This window comes from Arthroderma uncinatum (assembly GCF_011692745.1).
Source record: "Arthroderma uncinatum strain CBS 119779 chromosome Unknown scaffold1, whole genome shotgun sequence".
NCBI classification, from domain to species: domain Eukaryota; kingdom Fungi; phylum Ascomycota; class Eurotiomycetes; order Onygenales; family Arthrodermataceae; genus Arthroderma; species Arthroderma uncinatum.
The window spans coordinates 1,844,884-1,864,842 of record NW_022983863.1 but is presented as its reverse complement, the minus strand read 5'-3'; the positions used below and the strand labels follow the sequence as shown (position 1 = coordinate 1,864,842).

At 48.4% G+C, this 19,959-nt stretch overlaps 8 protein-coding genes across 8 annotated transcripts; 4 read left to right on the top strand and 4 right to left on the bottom strand.

Moving 5' to 3' along the window:
• Positions 1-21: 21 nt before the first annotated feature.
• Positions 22-4,745, top strand: GIQ15_00579 (dyrk; the record flags this gene model as incomplete). Its single annotated transcript, XM_033547996.1, has 7 exons — positions 22-127; positions 215-395; positions 470-530; positions 588-3,449; positions 3,501-3,858; positions 3,913-4,610; positions 4,731-4,745. The coding sequence occupies 7 exons, from the start codon at positions 22-24 to the stop codon at positions 4,743-4,745; spliced, it is 4,281 nt and encodes a 1,426-aa protein (XP_033408947.1).
• A 1,055-nt stretch (positions 4,746-5,800) lies between these two features.
• Positions 5,801-7,139, top strand: GIQ15_00578 (ER-derived vesicles protein ERV41; the record flags this gene model as incomplete). The annotated part of the gene is made up of 3 exons (XM_033547995.1): positions 5,801-5,891; positions 5,956-6,546; positions 6,622-7,139. 3 exons carry the CDS (start codon positions 5,801-5,803, stop codon positions 7,137-7,139), a joined length of 1,200 nt encoding a protein of 399 aa, XP_033408946.1.
• A 1,300-nt stretch (positions 7,140-8,439) lies between these two features.
• Positions 8,440-9,395, top strand: GIQ15_00577 (uncharacterized protein; the record flags this gene model as incomplete). Its single annotated transcript, XM_033547994.1, has 3 exons — positions 8,440-8,874; positions 8,923-8,982; positions 9,057-9,395. The coding sequence occupies 3 exons, from the start codon at positions 8,440-8,442 to the stop codon at positions 9,393-9,395; spliced, it is 834 nt and encodes a 277-aa protein (XP_033408945.1).
• Positions 9,396-9,807: 412 nt separating this feature from the next.
• Positions 9,808-10,664, bottom strand: GIQ15_00576 (uncharacterized protein; the record flags this gene model as incomplete). Its single annotated transcript, XM_033547993.1, has 2 exons — positions 9,808-10,480; positions 10,546-10,664. 2 exons carry the CDS (start codon positions 10,662-10,664, stop codon positions 9,808-9,810), a joined length of 792 nt encoding a protein of 263 aa, XP_033408944.1.
• A 1,800-nt stretch (positions 10,665-12,464) lies between these two features.
• GIQ15_00575 (methyltransferase) lies at positions 12,465-13,216 on the top strand (the record flags this gene model as incomplete). The annotated part of the gene is made up of 2 exons (XM_033547992.1): positions 12,465-12,510; positions 12,603-13,216. 2 exons carry the CDS (start codon positions 12,465-12,467, stop codon positions 13,214-13,216), a joined length of 660 nt encoding a protein of 219 aa, XP_033408943.1.
• A 239-nt stretch (positions 13,217-13,455) lies between these two features.
• GIQ15_00574 (M protein repeat protein) lies at positions 13,456-15,520 on the bottom strand (the record flags this gene model as incomplete). Its single annotated transcript, XM_033547991.1, has 3 exons — positions 13,456-14,682; positions 14,738-15,367; positions 15,464-15,520. The coding sequence occupies 3 exons, from the start codon at positions 15,518-15,520 to the stop codon at positions 13,456-13,458; spliced, it is 1,914 nt and encodes a 637-aa protein (XP_033408942.1).
• An 806-nt stretch (positions 15,521-16,326) lies between these two features.
• GIQ15_00573 (mitogen-activated protein kinase MAF1) lies at positions 16,327-17,259 on the bottom strand (the record flags this gene model as incomplete). The annotated part of the gene is made up of 1 exon (XM_033547990.1): positions 16,327-17,259. One exon carries the CDS (start codon positions 17,257-17,259, stop codon positions 16,327-16,329), a length of 933 nt encoding a protein of 310 aa, XP_033408941.1.
• An 895-nt stretch (positions 17,260-18,154) lies between these two features.
• Positions 18,155-19,244, bottom strand: GIQ15_00572 (putative AP-2 adaptor complex subunit sigma; the record flags this gene model as incomplete). Its single annotated transcript, XM_033547989.1, has 5 exons — positions 18,155-18,199; positions 18,550-18,824; positions 18,890-19,007; positions 19,140-19,173; positions 19,234-19,244. 5 exons carry the CDS (start codon positions 19,242-19,244, stop codon positions 18,155-18,157), a joined length of 483 nt encoding a protein of 160 aa, XP_033408940.1.
• Between the last annotated feature and the right edge of the window lie 715 nt (positions 19,245-19,959).

Here is a 19,959-nt window from a genome sequence, read left to right as displayed (position 1 = left end):
TCGCGGTCACCCTTCGACACTATGCCTGCAGACATGACGTCCCAGAGGATGCCAGCCATGACGCAGCAGTCGATACAGCAGTCGAAGCCGTCTGAACCCTCCCGTCCTAGTGAGACCCGATTTTACGGTAAGAAGCCTCCAGCCTTTCCACGATTCGCCCGTTGAGGAAATTCTTCAAAAGGAGGTATCCTGATATCACATTCTTTTGATACAGCACAAACAAACCGCAAGCCTCTGCAGAGGAACTCGCCAATCGTTCCAGTCACCAACCAGACACCGTTCTCGTCCTTGCCTTCGCATATTGTTGATCAACAGATCGAGGGATCGACCTCGAAGAGGAGGAAGTCGATTCGGGAACAAAGTCCGACAATTGGTGGGCCTGTGTCGACACGACGGTATATCTTCTAGCTATTATTGACCACAAGTGATAATGATATAGATGTCTAATTTTTTTTTTCGTCTCCCGCAGCACGACGATTCACTCTCATTCCGGCTCCCAGAACCAATCTGAAACTCCGTTCCCCAAAGCGGTTCGTCTTCCGCCGCCAAGACATCCCCAATGTATATAAATGCTAATTTTGTCCAAGGTTGGCAATCATACACCCCCAGAAAGCAGTGAATTCCTTCCCGCGATCAACTTCGATGATTTCCATAATAGTATCTCGTCGAAAGAGCCGAGTTTAAGCCACTTCCCCATGCCGGGGCAACTTATACCTGGCTTTGGATCCGCTCCGTCGCCCTCGAAATCGACTCCACGCTGGTCAACTACTCCGTCTACTACGGGCCCGAAATCTGCCAGACCTACCACGCTCGCCAGAAGACAAAGCAACGCTGCTGCTCAAAGGCCGGATGGCGAAGGTGTAGCTGTAGGAGGGGCCTCTAACTCAATGGGGCAACCACCTGCTCCTGTAGCTGCGCGGGCAAGACGGCAAAGCCATGTTGCACCTCCAACTTCTTCTATTGCTGTTTCTAGGCCTCCCCGGAAATCTATCGGTCCTGGCGCACTGGTCACTTCTCATACAAACGGTGATGACGGTCTTCCACGGAGGCGTCAGAGTTTTGCAAAGAGAAATGCAGCTGGGGAAATACGGGTCAATACGGGTGCAAACCGCACGAGTCATCAGCCAACCGAGCAGTCCACCGGTCCATCTTTTCTCAACACGACCAGAAGCCAGAAGGCAAAATCATTACAGGCTGTCAGTCGCGGGAACAGGGACACTCAAATAACTCCTTCTGGCGGATCTGACCATTCTCGATCCTCGTCAAACACTGCCATTCGAACCCCTGGGAAAGGTACTACGGGCTCAAACACGAACCAATCATCGAAACGGTCGTCAATCATGCCTCACCACCCGACTGGCCTGGGTGCAAGGACCATTTCGCCAACCGACGCCAGGAGGATGAAACGGATGTCCCTTGTCCCCAATCCGCCACCAATACCTCAACGATCGCCTACTCAGCTAGAGCTAGGCTTCCCGCGCCCACGCTCCTCGGCTCAATCACCATCCATGATCCCGCGCAAGAGCGTAACTCCATCATCTGCCCGCACTACACCAGACCCACACCGGAAATCCTACAGCTCAGGGATATCTCTTTCGTCAAATACAACCTATAACTCTGCTCGAAATTCTAGCGGCTCTCTACAAGGGAGGCTTTCACAGACCGTGTCAACATCAAGACTTCCAACTCCTAAACCTCGGACTGAACACTCAAGTCAGGAGGAGGAGGAAGTGCCCCCAGTTCCAGCCATCCCAAAAGCGTACGAGTCACCGAAAAGCGAAGGCCCCATTCCTCCGACGTTTACCCCTCGACAAACAAGCATGCCCTTCGAGCTAGAAGCGCGAAAGCAGTCATTGAAGGATCCACCTCCGACTGCGGAAGTTGAAGCGCCATCTACACCATCTAATCAAACGTCTATGGGAGATGCGAGGATGCACCATGACAGCCGTGTCTTTAGTTCCGAATTTAAACCACGAGCCGCCGGTAACCACGGGAAGAGGAGCCTTCAACCACTTAAGTTACCGCCTCTGAACCTAATGCCTCTGAGCGGCCCTGTTGCGAGTAAAATAAATGCTCTACGGGATAGGGAAGTAAAGGAACCTGTTGTCAACCCATCCACTACGCCGCCTCCACCCCGTCAAATGGCTACAAAGACACCGACTACCCCTATGACTGCGTCTAAAACTACTTTCCCTTCACACATCACTCAAGAGCCTACACCGATACCTATCCTCGCGTCCAGAAGTAACAGTTCACAGTTCACACTCCCCTATCAAACTGGTTATCGCGCGCAAAACAGTTCAAGCGCACTAGACTTTATGGGCCTGTCTTCAAACAGAACCATGTCTCCTTATATATCTTCCTCTCTTCCTAGAGGCTCTGAGGAACTTAATTCTATCCGTGATAAGGTTGCGTCCAAACCATCCACCAGCAAACTAACTGGACCACGCCCGCAGACACAAATCTCGACCATATCCACCTCTGACACATTTAGCTTTAAATATGAGCCCGATTGCACGGATCCTGACCCAAGTCCGACCGTTGTACCACCATCCCCGCCAAGAAAGATCAGTCTTGACCAAGTTAGACATGTCGGCGGCAGCGACGTTGGATCAGGCGACACGGCCAAGTTTGATAACATGCCTCCTCCCAAGCTTCCTGCGTCAGCGATAGTAAATAATGTATCACGAACCAGCCCAGCTTCGAATACAAACTATGCGCCTGCAAAGAGGAAGCAGTCTATTTCCAATGTCGTTGCTAGCATCTCTTCGCGCCGGAACAAGAGTTTAAGCGGCGAACCGGGACCGACTGTTGTAACTCGTTCATCCATGGAAATGGCAGACGAAGCACAGCCAGTTCGAAACTCTTCCTCCATATTAAACCCCGTACAGCGGCTACTCGGAGGCCCACGACCATCGCCCGCCCCTGCCCCGAAACCACGAGTTGAGGAAGGGGAGCTTGATCGTGACGATCTAGCAGCTGAAGAGGAGATGCGAAAGCTTGGAAGCAAGCGCAAAGACTTCGAATCGGCAGCTAGAGAGCTAGATGAACTTCGGAGACGGGCCGGTCCTAAGGAACGAGCATCCCCAGCCCAGGCTCTTAAGATCGCAAGCCTTAATATCTTTGAACGCGGAGAAATCATCGACTACAAGGACATCTACTTTTGCGGCACGCACAAAGCCAAGAAGCATGTCGGTGATCTCAACACTCAGACTGCTAACTTTGGCTATGACGATGACCGTGGTGACTATAACATCGTTATGGGTGATCATATTGCATACCGATATGAGATTGTGGATCTTCTTGGAAAGGGCAGTTTTGGTCAAGTCGTGCGATGTGTGGATCATAAAACAGGTACGCTTGTTGCAGTCAAGATCATCCGCAATAAGAAACGGTTCCATCAACAGGCGTTGGTCGAGGTGAACATCCTTCAAAAACTTAAGGAATGGGTATGTTTCCCCTTTCCACACCGATATATTTACCCGTCTAACATAGAGTAGGATCCACAAAATCGGCATAGCGTTGTCAACTTTACTCAAAGCTTTTATTTCCGTGGCCACTTGTGCATATCTACGGAGTTGCTTGGTATAAACCTTTATGAATTCATCAAAGCCCATGATTTCCGAGGATTCTCCTTGAAGATTATCCGTCGCTTCACAAAACAGATGTTGATGTCATTGATACTCCTTCATAATCATAAGGTGGTGCATTGTGACATGAAACCGGAAAATGTCCTTCTTGTGCATCCTCTCCGTGGAGATATTAAAGTTATCGACTTTGGATCAAGTTGCTTTGAGAATGAGAAGGTATATACTTATATCCAGAGTCGTTTCTACCGCTCACCGGAGGTTATACTCGGTATGTCATACGGAATGCCCATTGATATGTGGTCCCTTGGCTGTATACTTGCAGAGCTGTATACCGGATATCCACTTTTCCCTGGTGAAAACGAGCAGGAGCAACTGGCCTGTATAATGGAAATATTCGGACCCCCTGAAAAGCACCTGATTGAGAAGAGTACCAGAAAGAAACTCTTCTTCGATTCTTCTGGGAAACCTCGCCTCACTGTCTCATCCAAGGGCCGCCGACGGAAACCAAGCTCCACCGACCTCCGCCAAGCACTGAAATGCGACAATTCCGTTTTCTTAGACTTTATTGCCCGTTGCTTAAGATGGGATCCAAATCGCAGACTGACCCCCCGTGATGCCATGCAACATGAATTCATTACTGGTATCAGAGCTCCCCCACGCCCAACTCGATCGCATATGGGGTCCCTGCACCACACCCATTCCCAGTCTCCCGTCAAGCGATTCGCATCGACTGGCAATGCACTAAATGGCCGCCCACTTCCAAACCCTCCCTCCAATGCCATGAATAGCGACGGGCCCCGACTCCGAGATTCGTCAACCAACTCCCCTGTCAAACCTGGTCTACCCAAACGCCACTCTACCTTTCATCATACCACCTCAACATCGGCAACCAACCCCGGGTTGACTCCCAAGCGCTCATCGAACGTCCCTCCGTCGGGTGGTTCCGCTTTACCTCGGGTAGCGCCAAGGAATGCCAGTGGGAAACCTGACCTTGCAGCTGCGGCGGCAACAACCAGCTTGGTAAGCTGATGCGAACAACGTTCCTCCCCTTCTGAGTTGAGTTGGGCAACATTATTTGCTATTTTTATATTTATTTTATGATGGTTTCTATTGGATATCTAACGTGACGTCATGGTACAGAGGACAGGGGTGTAGTTGAGATGATGCTGATATATGATGTGGTGGTTTATGGAGACTGCTTGCTTTCTTTCCTTCACTAGGCTCCATAGTGAAAACCGGGAAAGAAAAGAAGGACTGGACAAGATTCTTCATTTGGCTTAAGTATGACAAAGAATCTATGTTTTGAGTGATGTTTATGCTATTTCATGTTTATTAAACACTTTATTGTTAATTCTTTTTTTTCTTCTTATGCTATTTCTTCACAGCCCCATACCCATATATGCTTGTTGGCGAGCAAGTCCATTTATTTATTCATCTTGTTTTTCATTCATTGTTCAATTTTATGTTTGTTCTCCCATACTAAGCATTACATGCGTGTGTGTCATTTTAGTCCCCGCGATGCGCTATAAACCGTTTTGCCTTTTACGCTGTTTTTAATGCCTCATTTTCGTCTCATGGCCCTTGACTTTTGTTATTTTTGTTAAGCCTTTTGGACAAGATATGTGGCCGTCTGTCATTTGCATCAGTTCTCTGCTTCTTCCGCTTCCATGGCGCTGAATAGAACACAGTATATTAGCCTTCCCCATCATCAGTTTGAAAGACAAACCTTTCCTTACTGGCATGTTATATTACATACAATTTACTATCATGCATATTCACCATGTCCCAAAGATTATGATGTCTGCCTATACTTGGTGTTTGCTACCATTCTTTAATCCCAAGTGCTCTGTCTACATGGCTCAGGCCGTTTTCCACCTTCCGAATCCGTCGAAGTTGAAAAAGATATCACGTGATAGATACCGTTGTTCAAATAGGGTTAGTCAGAAGACGGGTAGACTAACCTAAAGACGTTAGTTCCAGGGCCATCTGGATACCTGGCCTTTTCGGATGCTGAGTCAGCAGGATAAGCTGCCCGGATTGACTGAAACATCGCGGCCGTTGGATTGGAGCTGGCGATATATGAAAGCGGACGACGGAGATAGACCCAACCCTGCGCAAGTAATTGGTCTCATTATCATAACTTCTCTTGAGCGAAACTGATGCCCGAGTTGAACGAGTTATATATATGCGCTCTCCTTGGCTGAGCTCCGATGAACGGGTTTGCGAAGGGTAGTCTGGATGAGGGCAGTTTCGGGGAGCCAGATGGCATTGCAGCGAAGCTGAGGACTTTTGATGCGTTTCGTGAGTTGCACCACGGTTTACAGCCCTATCGTCGTCTTTATAACCTACTGACACGTTCCTCTAGCGAAGACAAAGCCCACATATACGTCCACGACCGCCGGTGGTGGACAATGGACGATCTTCATAGCCATCCTCTGCACCATTCTCTCCTGCTCCGAGCTCATCACATGGCATCGCGGCCATGAAAACCATCACTTCAGTGTTGAAAGAGGCGTATCACAAGAGATGCAGCTCAACCTCGACGTAGTTGTCGCCATGCCCTGCGACGATGTGCGGATAAATGTTCAAGACGCAGTTGGTGATCATATTTTGGCTGGTGACCTGCTGGAAAAGCAACCTACCAGTTGGGCCGCATGGAACAGAGAAGTCACTCGACAACGAAGTGGAGGCAGCCCTGAGTACCAGATTTTAAGCAAAGAAGATACACTGAGATTGGAAGAGCAGGAGGAAGATCTTCATGTTGAGCACGTCTTAGGCGAAGTAAGAAGAAGCCGGAAGAAGAAATTCCCTAAAGCCCCAAAGCTGAAGAAATCCGATGCTGTGGATTCGTGTAGAGTGTTTGGGAGCCTGGAGGGCAATAAAGTCCATGGCAATATGCACATTACAGCTCGGGGTTTCGGATATTTCGAATGGGGACAGGCCGCTAATCCTCATAGTATGTTACCCTCCTCCCCGCGTCATTTCCATGGCGCCAGACTCTCGACGAGTTAGCTCACTGTGTTGATTTCAGGCTTTAATTTCACTCACCTTATCACTGAACTCTCATTCGGGCCCCATTACGCTCGTCTTCTCAACCCGCTAGATAAGACTGTCGCTACAACCTCCGTCAATTTCTACAAATATCAATACCATCTCTCGGTCGTCCCTACAGTCTATACGAAAGCTGGCCACATCGACCCCAACCGTCGGTCTCTCCCAGACCCAAGCAGTATAACTGCAAAGGATTCCAAGACTACAATATCCACCAACCAATACGCAGTCACCTCATACTCTCAAGTCATCCAACCACGCATCGACGCTGCTCCAGGGATCTTCTTTAAATATAATATCGAGCCAATTTTACTGATCGTAAGCCAGGAACGGGACAGCTTATTGGCCCTGCTAGTCAGGCTAGTAAATGTCATGTCAGGCGTGCTTGTCGCAGGCGGCTGGCTGTTTCAAATTGGGTCATGGGCGGTAGAGGCCGTGGGAAAGAGAAGACGGCTCATGTCAGAGGGCTTGCTAACAGGGAAACATGCAACGGAATAGTCTTGTCCGGTCCGTGTAGTTAGACGGCCACGTATGTAGGACTATTTTTTGTATCTACCCTCCTCCTGTTTCCTCTCCCCCCTCTCTCTTTCCTTTTCATCTTCTTCCTCTTCCTCTTCCTTTTTTTTTTTTTTTTTTTCTTTTTTGGAAATATAAGCCATATCTTGACTGGTAGATTACATATTGGAGACATCTTCTATCTCTCCATTTTGGATTCTCAATGCAGAAAACCCCAGGGTTTCAAGGGCGTCCATGAATTAGCGCAGAAGCCTTCATCTACCAAGCTATTTATCCAAGATCCCTGCACCTAATTCGACCATCGATGCACCACCAGAGCCCCGAGAGGATCAACTTCTTGGTAAAAGAGGCTTGCTGTCTACAGCCTGGACCGCGATTCGACCGGCGCCAACACACGAAGCTAAGAGAGATGCCATGCATTGCGCCGCAAACTGCTCCAAAACCCCAGCTCGGACGGCCCAGCGGACCCCTGTTCCGCGAGCACTCTTGTCCCATCGCACTAAAACCAAGGCACCAATTGCATGTGATGGCGAGACCAGTTCCCTCGCGCATGCTCGATGTCATCGCTTGCGGCCGACGTCGATGTGTGGGGGCTGCGAGATACAGTACATAAATGTAGATGTACTAGTCCTGTAATATCTAGGGGATGCAAGGGCGGACTTTCAAACAAACCTTCGAGCTTAAATGACGCATAATATCTTCCGCCTCGCTTTTTTTTTACGGATGTGCGGCCAATAATGGATCCCTGGTTCGTGGTTACATTCAAACTGCTTTAACGGAAGACATGGAGATTTTTGCCTTGGCCTATACAAGAACCCCCCACCCGTTCCGATGCTCAAGTCGCCCACCCAAGTCTGGTATTCCAATTAAGATACTGCTTGTCAGCCATTTTCTAGACTAGGAGTATGTGTCTACTCCTATCATTGCTCGCGATAGGCCCGATGATTTGACCCTTGTTGCGTGGCTATGACCATCTGAGCCGAATTGTATTACCTGGCCACAATTTTTTTTCCTTCCCTGCCATGAATACCTATATCCTAAGATGTTTAGCCCGTGGCCGTCGGTTTTCCGCCCTCCTTGGCTCTTGCATTTAGGGCCCCTGCCTCCGGCCGGGAGGACATGGGTTGAATCCCCCTGCCCGCTCGATTTCTTGCTTTCTTTCCCTTCTTCTTTCTGGGAGCTGGACTCGCTGAATCAAACCTACACTCGCTATTCCATCTCTCGTCTGTATAGCTGTCTGCACATAATATCCACTACTCTTTCTCTGGGGTTGCTTGTCGCAATGCTCTCTTATCTAGAATATCTAGGTAAAAAGGCCGCTAGGTGGCTTGGATGCGGTCTACCTCCCAAAACCATCTCCATAGGAACAAATACCCCAGTGGGAGAGGATGAAGATACAAACGGCTGTTGGGGGAATGGTAAGCCTGTCATTCTCATTATCCATGGCGCATGGCAGCACCCGGCATACTATCAGACATTCGTTCAAGTCCTACAATCACGAGGGTATGAAACCCACTGTCCTCGCCTTCCAAGTTGCGGTGGTCAAATCCCACCCACAAAATCACTAAAGGACGACGTTGAATTCATCCGCAACTTCACGGCAGAACTCGCGGACAGTGGCAGGCTGATCGACGTCATTATGCACTCTTACGGCGGGATAGTCGGTACTGATGCACTCTGCGGATTTGGCATCGAAGATAGAGTTAAAAGAGGCGTGGTTGGTGGGGTCAGGAACCTGATATATCTGACTAGTTTTGTGCCCCAGAAAGGACAAAGCTTGGTTGGAATATTTGAAGGTCAATCATTGCCAACCGTCGAGATCAATGTAGGTTAAAGAAAGGAACATTCGTCTCGTAAAACACATGATTTTCTTTATTGATCACTAATACATTCCATTAGGAAGAGACAAAACTCATATCGGCTACCAGTCCAATTCCCATGTTCTACAATGACCTCCCTGACGAGGAAGCAGAATACTGGGTGAAGCAGATGGTTGTCCACCCGCATTCGGCACAGTCAACTCCCGTCGGCAATGAAGCGTTCAGAGAACTACCAGTCACCTATATCATATGCGAGAACGATAAGGGCATACTACCCGAAGTGCAACAGATGATGGTCGATAAGATCAAGGCGGTTGGTGTTAATGTGCGGGTTGAGCGATGCACCGGAAGTCACAGCCCTTTCCTCAGCATGCCTCACGGTACGGCCGACATTATTGATAAAATTGCCAACTCTTAACTCCTGTTTCCCCTCGCCCCGTTCCTCAATTAGGAGGGGTATAATAGCGATATGATGTATTGATAGACGATCACGGCAGTCAGAAAAGTTGCGCGGTATATGAGATACGAAATCTTCTTACGTTTTTCCATTTCTAAATTCTTTTTCTGTTTCATACCACTTGATGTATTTATTGATCAACTTTCATCTATACCTTTGATGTGAAAAGAAGATTATCAACAAGCGAAATTTGGCTTAGTTAGGGACAAACTTTAAACAAACATTGAGTTTCTAGCGAGTCACGTGGAACCAACTCGGGACTTCACCTTCCAATATTTTATATAAATACAGAGACGAGCAAAGGAAAGCAAAACTATTACTCAACGTCGACAAGGACGCACTGCAACACTGAGACTCCTTCCAGTCCTCCCGTTTAAGCATAGCACGCAACAGCGGCCACTGCGGCCACAACGCCGGCAACACCAGGGAAAGAGGCGCGAATTTGGCCCGCAGCCCCTGTGAATACTGGTGGAGGGGTGCCCGTGAATACTGGAGGCGTAGTACCTGTTCCTCGTGGCCCATCGCAATGCCAGTGGTCTCCATGGGGCTCACACCTGGCAGACTCGGTTGGGCTAGGCTTGAGCGTTACGCTGGGTTTGGTTGTGGCGGTTGACGTGACGCGGGGTCCGTCACAATGCCAATGGTCACCGTGAGGTTCGCAGCCCACAGACTCTGTTGGACTTGGCTTGAGAGATCTGGTGGATGATTCGGTAGCAGAACCGGGTGCAGTCGAGGTGATGCGGGGCCCATCACAGTGCCAGTGGTCTCCATGAGGCTCACACCCAACAGACTCGGTTGGACTTGGCTTGAGAGATCTGGTGGATGTTCCGGTAGCAGAACCAGGTGCCTCAGTCGAGGTGATGCGCGGCCCATCACAGTGCCAGTGGTTTCCGTGAGGCTCACAGCCCACGGACTCGGTGGGACTAGGCTTAGTTGGGGTCACCGTTTCTTCGTGGTCATGGTCATGGTCATGGTCATGGTCATCGTGAGACGTGGGTGTTGGTGCGGCAGCTGAAGTTGAAGGGACAGCAGGGCCGTCACAGTGCCTAGCTATATGTGTTAGAGCCCAACGATCCTGCATTTGAAAAAAAGGCCTTGACTCAGCACATACCAATGGTCGCCATGTGGCTCGCATCCGACAGATGCCGTTGGAGAAGGCGGCAGCGTTCCTTGGGCAAAGACTACGCTAAGCGCAGACAAAGCAACGAGAAGAGACCCGGTAACCTTCATGGTAACAGAAAGATCGCGACCTGGTTTGAGTGGAATGCGTTTGATGTTCTTGTACACAAGGCAGAAAAACTCATTCGAGATGGACGGGAACCCATCCTTTATACGTCCATTCCTTCATACTAGCAAGCTCTTATTGCTACATGCAATTTTGTTGCCCACCGGGTCCTTGTCTTCTGATATCAAAGCCGGAGAATTTCGACTCCACTCTATCGTATTTTGATCCTAGCAAATCGACATGCACGCTTTGGCTCTCATCACCTTCCACCCAACAACGCCTACACTTTTGCCAATGCTAAATTTTCTTTTCCCCTCAGAATGTGATTTGATATAACTGGCGAGCCGGAAGCAGAGAAAATAGTGCTAGGCTGAAAATTTCCTTGGCATACAACAAGGTACTCATGATCCATATACACCAGATATGATCATTTTATCAGCAGTTCCTCTGTGAATGTGCGTTCAATATAGACTTATATCTATATGCTAGTGGTATAGGGCTGAATTTGTTGATACGCACATATCATACAAGCTTCAGTCGCTTCTATCCGCGGCGCCACTTTCTATAATATTCTATATTCAACACCAAAAGCTCGGTCTACCACAAGGTCCTTGGTTACCTTAAGGGATCCGATAGGCCAAGAACACCTTCTTAGCTACCTGTGGCGATGTGGATCTAGAAACAGCACAAAGGTGCCTCTGGTTTACTTCCGACACGCGATGCTTTTAGGGAGTACCTTGCCCGATGGCCTAATAATAACCACAATGGAAGAAGCATTTGGCGTGCTCGTTGCTACACTGATTTCCGCTTTCACCATACCTCGCCACGGAACGGAGTCTGCTAGAACCGTCTGTAAGGCAATCATTGCTTTGACAAAAATTAATTCTTCCGCAATTATTGATATCATTTTCTCTGAGGATATGCCTTAAGAGCCGCCATGACTCGATTCTACGCCCTCATCCCATTATCTCTGTCAGTACTTTTTGGTTTAGCTCTAGTTTCAGTCATTGAAGATGTTCTTAAACCAAATACTCCAGACGATGTCATAACGTCGAGAACAAATCTACCTGGACTTGTCGCTCTAACTTCTTTTATCAAACTATGTCTTTCTACACACCCCAAATTTTTACCATTACTTCGATCCAGCCTCCCTGAGTATCATCAAGCGGGAGGTATTAACGGTGCCACAGTCGTCAGCCCCACGAGCAAGGATGGAACAGAATCAGACGAACAAACAGAACATTGCCGACAACACGAAGAGAGAGCCCGTTTGCTGGGCCGAATGAGGAGGGACAATAATAGGAAATGGGATTCGTCACACCCTCGACATCGATTGTTAACCGCTATGCATGGGTTCGCTCGCTACAAGGAGAGAAATCTAGCCGAGCTTGAAAGATGGAGCAATCTATATTCGAACACTCCCAAACGACAACGCACAGTAAGCCTCCTTCTACGGCCTTTCATTTATAGATTCGCTAACTTACTTGTTCGGATGTTTATCTAGTTCATTGAATCGACCATAGGATATACCGCTAAGCTCGACAAGGTAAAAGGCTTATTCGAAGAGAATGACATTCTCGCTCAGGACATTTTAAACCATGCCTTGATATTTTATAAAATTGAAAGAGCTGAACTGGATCAATTCATTAAAGATACTGAAGCTAGTGGCACAATGGCTGATAAGACTGGCACATCTCAAGCCATGAAACACTTCGTGAGAGATTGGTCAGAAGAGGGCTTATTCGAAAGAAACGCAGCATTTTCTTGCGTAATTGAGGCATTGAACGCTTACACAGTCCGCTTGAATGAACGCCCCCTTCGTGTACTACTCCCTGGCTCTGGACTTGGGAGGTTAGCGCACGATATTTCAAATCTTGGAGGTAAACATCACCATCCTACCCGTATATTTCTCTATATGCTAACATAAAATAATTCGCTAAAAGGTTTCGAAGTTACCAGCAACGAATGGTCTTCGTTTATGAACATAGCATACCGTTACGTGGAAGCCCTGTCGAACAGAAATTCTGCAACATTCTTCCCCTTCATCGACTGGTGGTCTCACCAAGCATCCACTGCCGACCTTTTACGTCCTGTCCAATTCCCTGACGTCCTTCCCTCCAATGCGAACATGTCGTCTCACCCATCTGTCCTCCATATAGAAGGAGACTTCACTTCTATGCATCATGGCCTACCGCCATCGGAGACCAAATACGATATCGTTGTAACCCTGTTTTTCATCGATACTGCTAGAAATTTGATGTCCTATTTCGAGACTATACGCAAGTCGCTCAAAGATGGAGGAACGTGGATTAACCTCGGTCCATTACTTTATGGTAGCGCGCCGTTTTTGCAGCTTTCCTTGGACGAAATTATTGATGTCTGTGAAGGCTTAGGGTTTGAGTTCCTTGATACTGATCCGAAGTGCGGAGAACTCACACTAAACGGAAAGAAGGCTCGAGGCACGACGGTACCATATGGGCTAAGTGAGAGATCATTATCTAAAAATGCGTACAAGGCGCAATTTTGGGTTGCGAGGAAAACAAAGAATGGCGTTTGATCGTGTTATTTCCATGGACCTAGAATTAAGGTATTCGCATGAATTGTAACTTATTGTAAGATGTTAGCATTTGAGGTTGGAAGATAAAAATTCATAAGTAGAAGAAGTGGTATATAAGAGCCTGCCTTCCAAGTAAAACGTATTAGCCTATAATCCCAGCCAGCTGAGTAGAACAAAACGGGATACTGAGAAACCAAATGTCCATTGATTGTCTACGTTGGCCGTTATTTGTAAATCAATCATGCCTCAAAAATCTCCCCCAATCCTACTCCGGCCCCCTGGGCACCATACCTACACTCCACAAGATCTAACCTCCAACCCTTCCAATTCTTCAGCTTTCCTTTAATTTCCCTAGCCCATTCCACCCTTCTCTTCGCCTCCTCTTCCTCCTGCGCACGAGCAAATGCATCCTCATCAAACGCATCATCATCTAAAAGATCGTCATTCGGGTCTGCGTGGGAGCCATAATCGAAGCTTTTATAGCCTCTATCTTGATCATGCGTGCCAGTAAAGGCAGCAAGGCCACTGGAAAACACAGTTGCAAAAGACGAGTGTTGCTGCGGTCTCTGGGTGACGCTGCGGCGACCGGTATAGCTGTGACCACCTGGTGCACCTCCTGTGAGGTCGACATCATCAAATGTGCTAGTAACTGATTTGGTATCGGTCTGAGCACCATCGCCATCGTTATGGGTCGAGAGCTCGCGTTTTCGCTCCTTCCATATACCTCGACGAAGATCGAATACTTCTCCCTCCAAGTCTCGAACTTTACGCTCAAGATTGAGTCGCTCCTCGTCTTCGAGTTCGTCCAGACCCTCATCAGCTCCTGTGCCCGACGCTTCACGCTTCCGTAACCTATCCCGTTCCTCCTTAAGCCTTAAATTTTCATTTTCGGTCGTAGCCAGCTTCCTCGTTAACATTGCTACATCCTTTTCAAATTTATCCCTTTCCTTCATACGGACTTGATGCCGGCTTTCAGACTCTTTATGAAGGTTGCTTAGGGCTTGCAGCTTTTTCTCAAGTAGCTCTGCCTTTTTATCGGCCTCAAATTTGGCTTCCTCGGATTCCTTCAATTGACGTTCTAAACTCTTAACGAGAGTTTCTGTCGACGTCTTGTCTACACCTTCTTTAACTGCCTTTTCAGCTGCTCGAGTAACAGCTTGTTTGGTATCGGCAAGTTCGCGCTGTGATTTTTCTAATGCAGCTTCGCTGCGAGATAGCTTGTCCTCTAAAGCTGAAATCTGCTCTTCATGCGCTGAGGAGTGAGTAGATTGAGAGTTCAGTTGGGCTCGTAAATTAGAGATTTCCATCTCCATATTCTCAATCTTAGCAGATTTAGCGTCTAATTGGCTAAGGAGCTCAGAGGCTGGTGAATCTGAATTCCCAGACACCGCGATACTGGTTGATGGTCGATGTGATCGGGTTTGAAGATGGGAATTCTGTCGTTGTAATGCACTTATCTCCGCTTTCTACGAGGGTGACGTTAGCACTGTATGCATATAAAGGGAGGACATTTGCACTGACAAGCTTGTCAACTTCTTCCGCCTGCTTTGCGGCCTTCGCAAGCCTTTCCTTAAGCTCAACGGTTTCGGTACTGGCTTCTCGCAGATCATCAAGCTGTTCTTCTGATTTCTTCCACTTTGCACTTGTCACTTCGACTTCCTTTTCTAGCCGTTTGTTCTCCTTCTCCAGTTCCTCTAGCCTAATGGCTTGTTTCCTAAACATTTCCGGTGCTGTGCTTCCATCGGGACTTAAAGGTAATGGGGGCGATTTAACGCCAGACGCAGTCGGGTTAATTCCAGGTAGTTTTGAATCTTGACGAAAGGACGACGAGCGCAGCTTGGATTGGACAGATATCGATGGCTGTCGACCATGAGATCGGACTTTAGGCAGTGATTCCTCGCTGTTTTCCTCTTTCTTATCGCTTCCATCATCTCGTTCCTCTACAATCGCTTCTTCGGCATCCTCCTTTTCAACGGCCATGTCTTTTGGAGAACCTGCCTCTGGCTCTTGTTCTAACTCTGGCTCCGGCTCCTGCTCCTGTTTAGATTCGGGAGTGGGCGCTTTGTCGCCCGCCTCTGCTGATGCAGCGGCCTGTTTGCTAGATTCTCCCTTCTTCCCTTTCTTTCCCTTCTGTTTCTGCAGCTGTGCGACCTTATAGAACCCATAATAGTCAGTATAAAAGTACAGATGTGAATATAGGTAGCGCATCGCGTTGATTCTAGCCTAGATGTCCGATTATTGACGTACCCTTTTCTTCGCGGCCGCAAGCTTCTCAGCTCTAGCCTTTTCCTCTGCATCAGCCATTCTGCACTAAAGAGTATTCTGACCCTTCCACAGTAAATCACTCTGAAATCTAGCAGGCTAAGGGAGCTCTCGAGATGTTTATTGCTCTTATCCAAGATGATGTAGATGATGCTACAAGCTGTAAACTGATTGGTGGATGGTAGATTATGTAATTATCATCAACTTTACCACGTGATCATGAGGTAACATGTCATGTGATTCTTAGGTAATAGGTCAGGTGATTATCAGGTGATTATCACGTGGTTTTATTGAAGCTCCGGTTTCGGCCGCTCGGAACATTTAGGGTCAGGTTGGAGTTTATAGAGACGATCGAAATTCGAAATCATAACGACATTCTGATATTGTGATACTGAGCTATTGTCTACTTGCCCAAGGCATGGAATCCATGTAACTCCACGCCTAAAGCCAGCAAAGACATTAAAAAAAAGCAGGACATAAGCCAAAAGCAACACGATTACCATAACAATCGATGAAGCAAAGGCATATAATTAAAAAACGATAAACGTAACGGACGAGAGTGAAGAGTAGAATGAGGTTGGTAAGGGTGTTAAGCCGTGACTTCCTGGGGGAGGGGGGTCTTGAATTCGAAGCTCCGATGGCTAGCCATGGTGTAGAGGGTACAGATAACCTATCCGGTCATCATGAATTGTTGAAATAAAATTAACGTCGTGGTCGTTCATTATTGTAGAGATGGGGATAATAGTATTGTCAATTCAAAGAAAAAGGACCAAGGGGAAAAACGTAGAATTCCGATAAAGGTCAGTCAGTGCGTGGGTAGTTCTGAATCGAAGGAAGTGGTTGGTTGGTTACACCTCCATGGAATCGGCGATCTCTTCGCTCAAGGCACGAACAGTAGGTTTGCTACCTGACTGCGAACGCTGGTCGTCATCACTGAGAATGTAGTTATCAAACTCGTCCACTACCGGACGAGCGGGTTGCGATGGCTGTCTTTCTTCCTCGTCGGCGCTGAATTCGTCCATCTCATCATTCGCGCCGTCACCAAACCAATATCTGGCGCGTTTCCTGGCACCCGCGTTAGGAGCCACATATCCATCATCGTCAACGTTTCGCTTGCCCGGTATGGGCGTCGCTGTTCCATCAGCTGGAAGCTGGCTGAGGACACTGATGCCGCGCAAGTAGATATAACAAACTCGCTTTCTCGCTTTGTTGAAGAAGAAATAGTTTAGACTCCAGACGGTCCCTTCTTCACCGTCGTACGGATCTTCATCCGGGCTATAGCAGTATACACTGCACTCCTTGAGCGACATTTGGTTATCGATAATCTTCCACATCCTCGGCCCCCAGGAATGGGCTGTTGCCGACATGTGTGGCGAGGATGCGGTTGGAGTGGGCGGAGTGACATCGCGAGCTAATTGCGGGCGAAGATTAAACAAGGTTGTGTCGATGGTATCCATGACTCTTCTCAGGTTCTTCTCCCGCCGAAAGTCGGTGGGTCGCAGGACATGCGAGAAGTCATAGTCCGGATGACTCGCGTTAAGTGTCGCGATGAGATAAGCGTACGTCCTACGACTGGAGTGTTCGCTCAGGGGCCCAAATGGACTTGAGCGCGAGAGGTTGAGTGAAATGGCTGCCGAGGATGCGTTGGGTGGAGAGAGCGATGCGGAAAGCCGTAGGAGGGATTCATACTGCGATTCCAGCGAGCTCTCGATGTTCTTGTATAGCTTCTTGTCACCACTTGCGGCCTTTGTAGTATAGAGATCACATCCGCCGACCACCATACAGTCAGGTGTGTCAAAGTTCAACGCCCTTGTCACGTCATCGAATTCGCTCAAAGGTAGGAACTAGACGCCACGGCGTGTCAGCAAGTACGTTCTCGGGGAGGTGTGTGTGTATCGCCCTCGAGCGACAGATTATCATGCTTCAGACCTTCATGATGCCGGATATAGGTCAGGAAACTATTGCGAATTCTGAATTAGACTGGGTGAGAGATACGTGGCTGCGTTGTTGGTTGTTGCCAAGGTGACGTATGTTGATACTGTCGCAAGGGTGCAGCAGCGGTGATATCTCGAAAAAAAAGGGCGAGCTGAGATGTTGTTCCAGCGCTTTTCTAGCAAAATGCAGCCGCACAGGCTTGCGCTTTCGTGAATGAGGTCGTTCTTCTCTTTGTGTTGCTCCTGCCAAAGCAAGTCAAACAGCGGTACGAGTTATCCAGGCTGGCTGCAAGGACAACGCATACGGATCGACTACGCCAGACGACGAGGCGTCTAGCAAGAAAGGGAATCCACGGCGACGGTGACAAAACGTAGAAGTGAGAGGAGTGACGGGGAGCAGCAGAACTGACTGAGACGACAAGATGGAAGTGAGAGAGCGAGGGCAGGAATATGGAAGAGTTGAGGAGGGGAGCGCGCCGGATGGACCAAGTTGAATATGCGAGCAACGCCCCCGTGATCACGTGAGTATGTCTGACCAGTGACGTCGTGGGATTGTTTCACGAGTTATGGCAAGGAACAAGCGGATGGGAAGCCAGAATAACAGGCGAGAGAGGATGGGAACAGGCGAGAATCAGAGTAGAGGGCAGTAGGGATGGGGTGGGATGGGTGTATGGCTGCATGGTGTCGATGGCTAGGATGGCAGAGAAGTTGATGTATAGATGCGAGACCGGACAGTGGGAGCTCAGAGCCCAAGGGACTCCATCACCTTGACCCTGTCGTCCTCGTCCTGTTTCTCATAAAGATCCAATTAGTCATAATATAACGTATGTACACTGTCCGCGAAACACCGGGTATAGAACGTCGTCCCTAAACAAAAATACGCGGGGGGTTAAAAGACGATGCGAGGAAGTAGAACGCCATTTTAGCTCCGCTACATGATCTTCGTGATTATATCCTGTTCAACCTGGGGACAGAAAAGAAGCAGGGAATTAGCAACCAAAACTAAGACTCAGACTCAGACTCAGACACAGACACAGACTCAAAGACTTGACAGCTGCTCCCGAGTCCTCATTCAGGCGGTAGGAAAGCGGAGACGTGTAGTCGGTCCAAACTGCTTGACACCATAGGCCCACTTACCTCCATGTCTTCCAGGCTGTCCTGCTGGCTGATGCACCGTAGTACGTTCTTCTTGCTGCTCTCCTGCATTTCTCCTGCCAGCAGGAGCTCGTCGAGGATAAAGTAGGCCTTCTGGAAATTGAAGATGATGTCTAGCTCGCAGACGTTTCCGTAGTATTTATCCATCTGCTCGACGTATCGATGCACGATCTCGAGGGTGATCAGCTCGTTGTCGGTCGACGAGCAGCCGGCGATGAAAAATAGGGAGGCGTATCGGCGGTATACGACCTTGGAGTCTTCACGGAGAGCCAGCATTAGTCACACCGACAGACTCGCTGAAGACACGGAACATAAGACACACCCTTATATTCCAGGAAATTGCACATCCGCGTGCGTCTCGAGAGGACGAGCTGGGTGACATCTTTGATGATCTTGGCCTTGTCCTTGGGCGAGAGCGTCGTGAACCATTTTGCCAGACGCTACAGATACCACAGTCCGGTCAGAAACAAGACACAAAAGACAGCTTTCTTGAGTTTGTGCGTCAGGGAAACGAGACTTGGGGGGGAGAGATGGCTTTATGGTGGGTGACGAGCGGGTGGCTGGCTACTGACCACCTTGCCCTGACGAGAGAGCAGAATTAGATAGCTGCAGAGAGTCAGTGGTGCGGTTCATGCATTCCCCTAGCCGGTGGACAGCCTGCCTTACTTGATTGCCATTATGGTCGCGGGTTTCTCTGTGTGCGAGCGACGGGGAGGAGGATGTCGAAAAGGCGAGTTTGAGCTTTTGGTGGAAGTTTTGTTTTGTCCAGGAGGTAACTTTTATGCCAAGGCCGCGTCCTGCCCCTCGCCTTGAGCCGCGGACAGACACTTAAACCAGGTAAGGGTAAGGTGGTAAGTAGATATATGGTATGTTAAGGTATGTTAAGGTATGTATAAGGAGATGCATGGCTATTCTGGCTATGAGGCCAAGTCAGGAATACAAGTGCTATACAAGTTTCTACAGGAAGACCAGAATATATATTATTAGAAGTACTGCCATTCATTTCATCAACCTGGCTGGGCTCTACTGGTTATACAGAGGTGTTGTTAAACTGTTGTAATAGCGTACTCGTGGCATAGATAGTTAACGGCCAGAGCAGAAGCTATATAAGCTAAAGGCCCTTTAAATCATGTACTAAGATCGGATACAGTCTATAGATGGAATCAATGATATCTCAATCTCAGTATCTAACTATGTACTGAAGGCTCCTGGTGGACGCCGTGGTATACAGCCATCATCAGAGGCGATAGAAGACCTTAGGCCATCGATATCCTTACACAGTATCATCCAGTTCATCAAGTTACCATCTTCCACAGCATCTAGAGACGACCTGACTAAGCGTCTTGAAGCCGCAAAAACTTCCGAGGCCCCGCCAAAAACATCCGGCCCCAG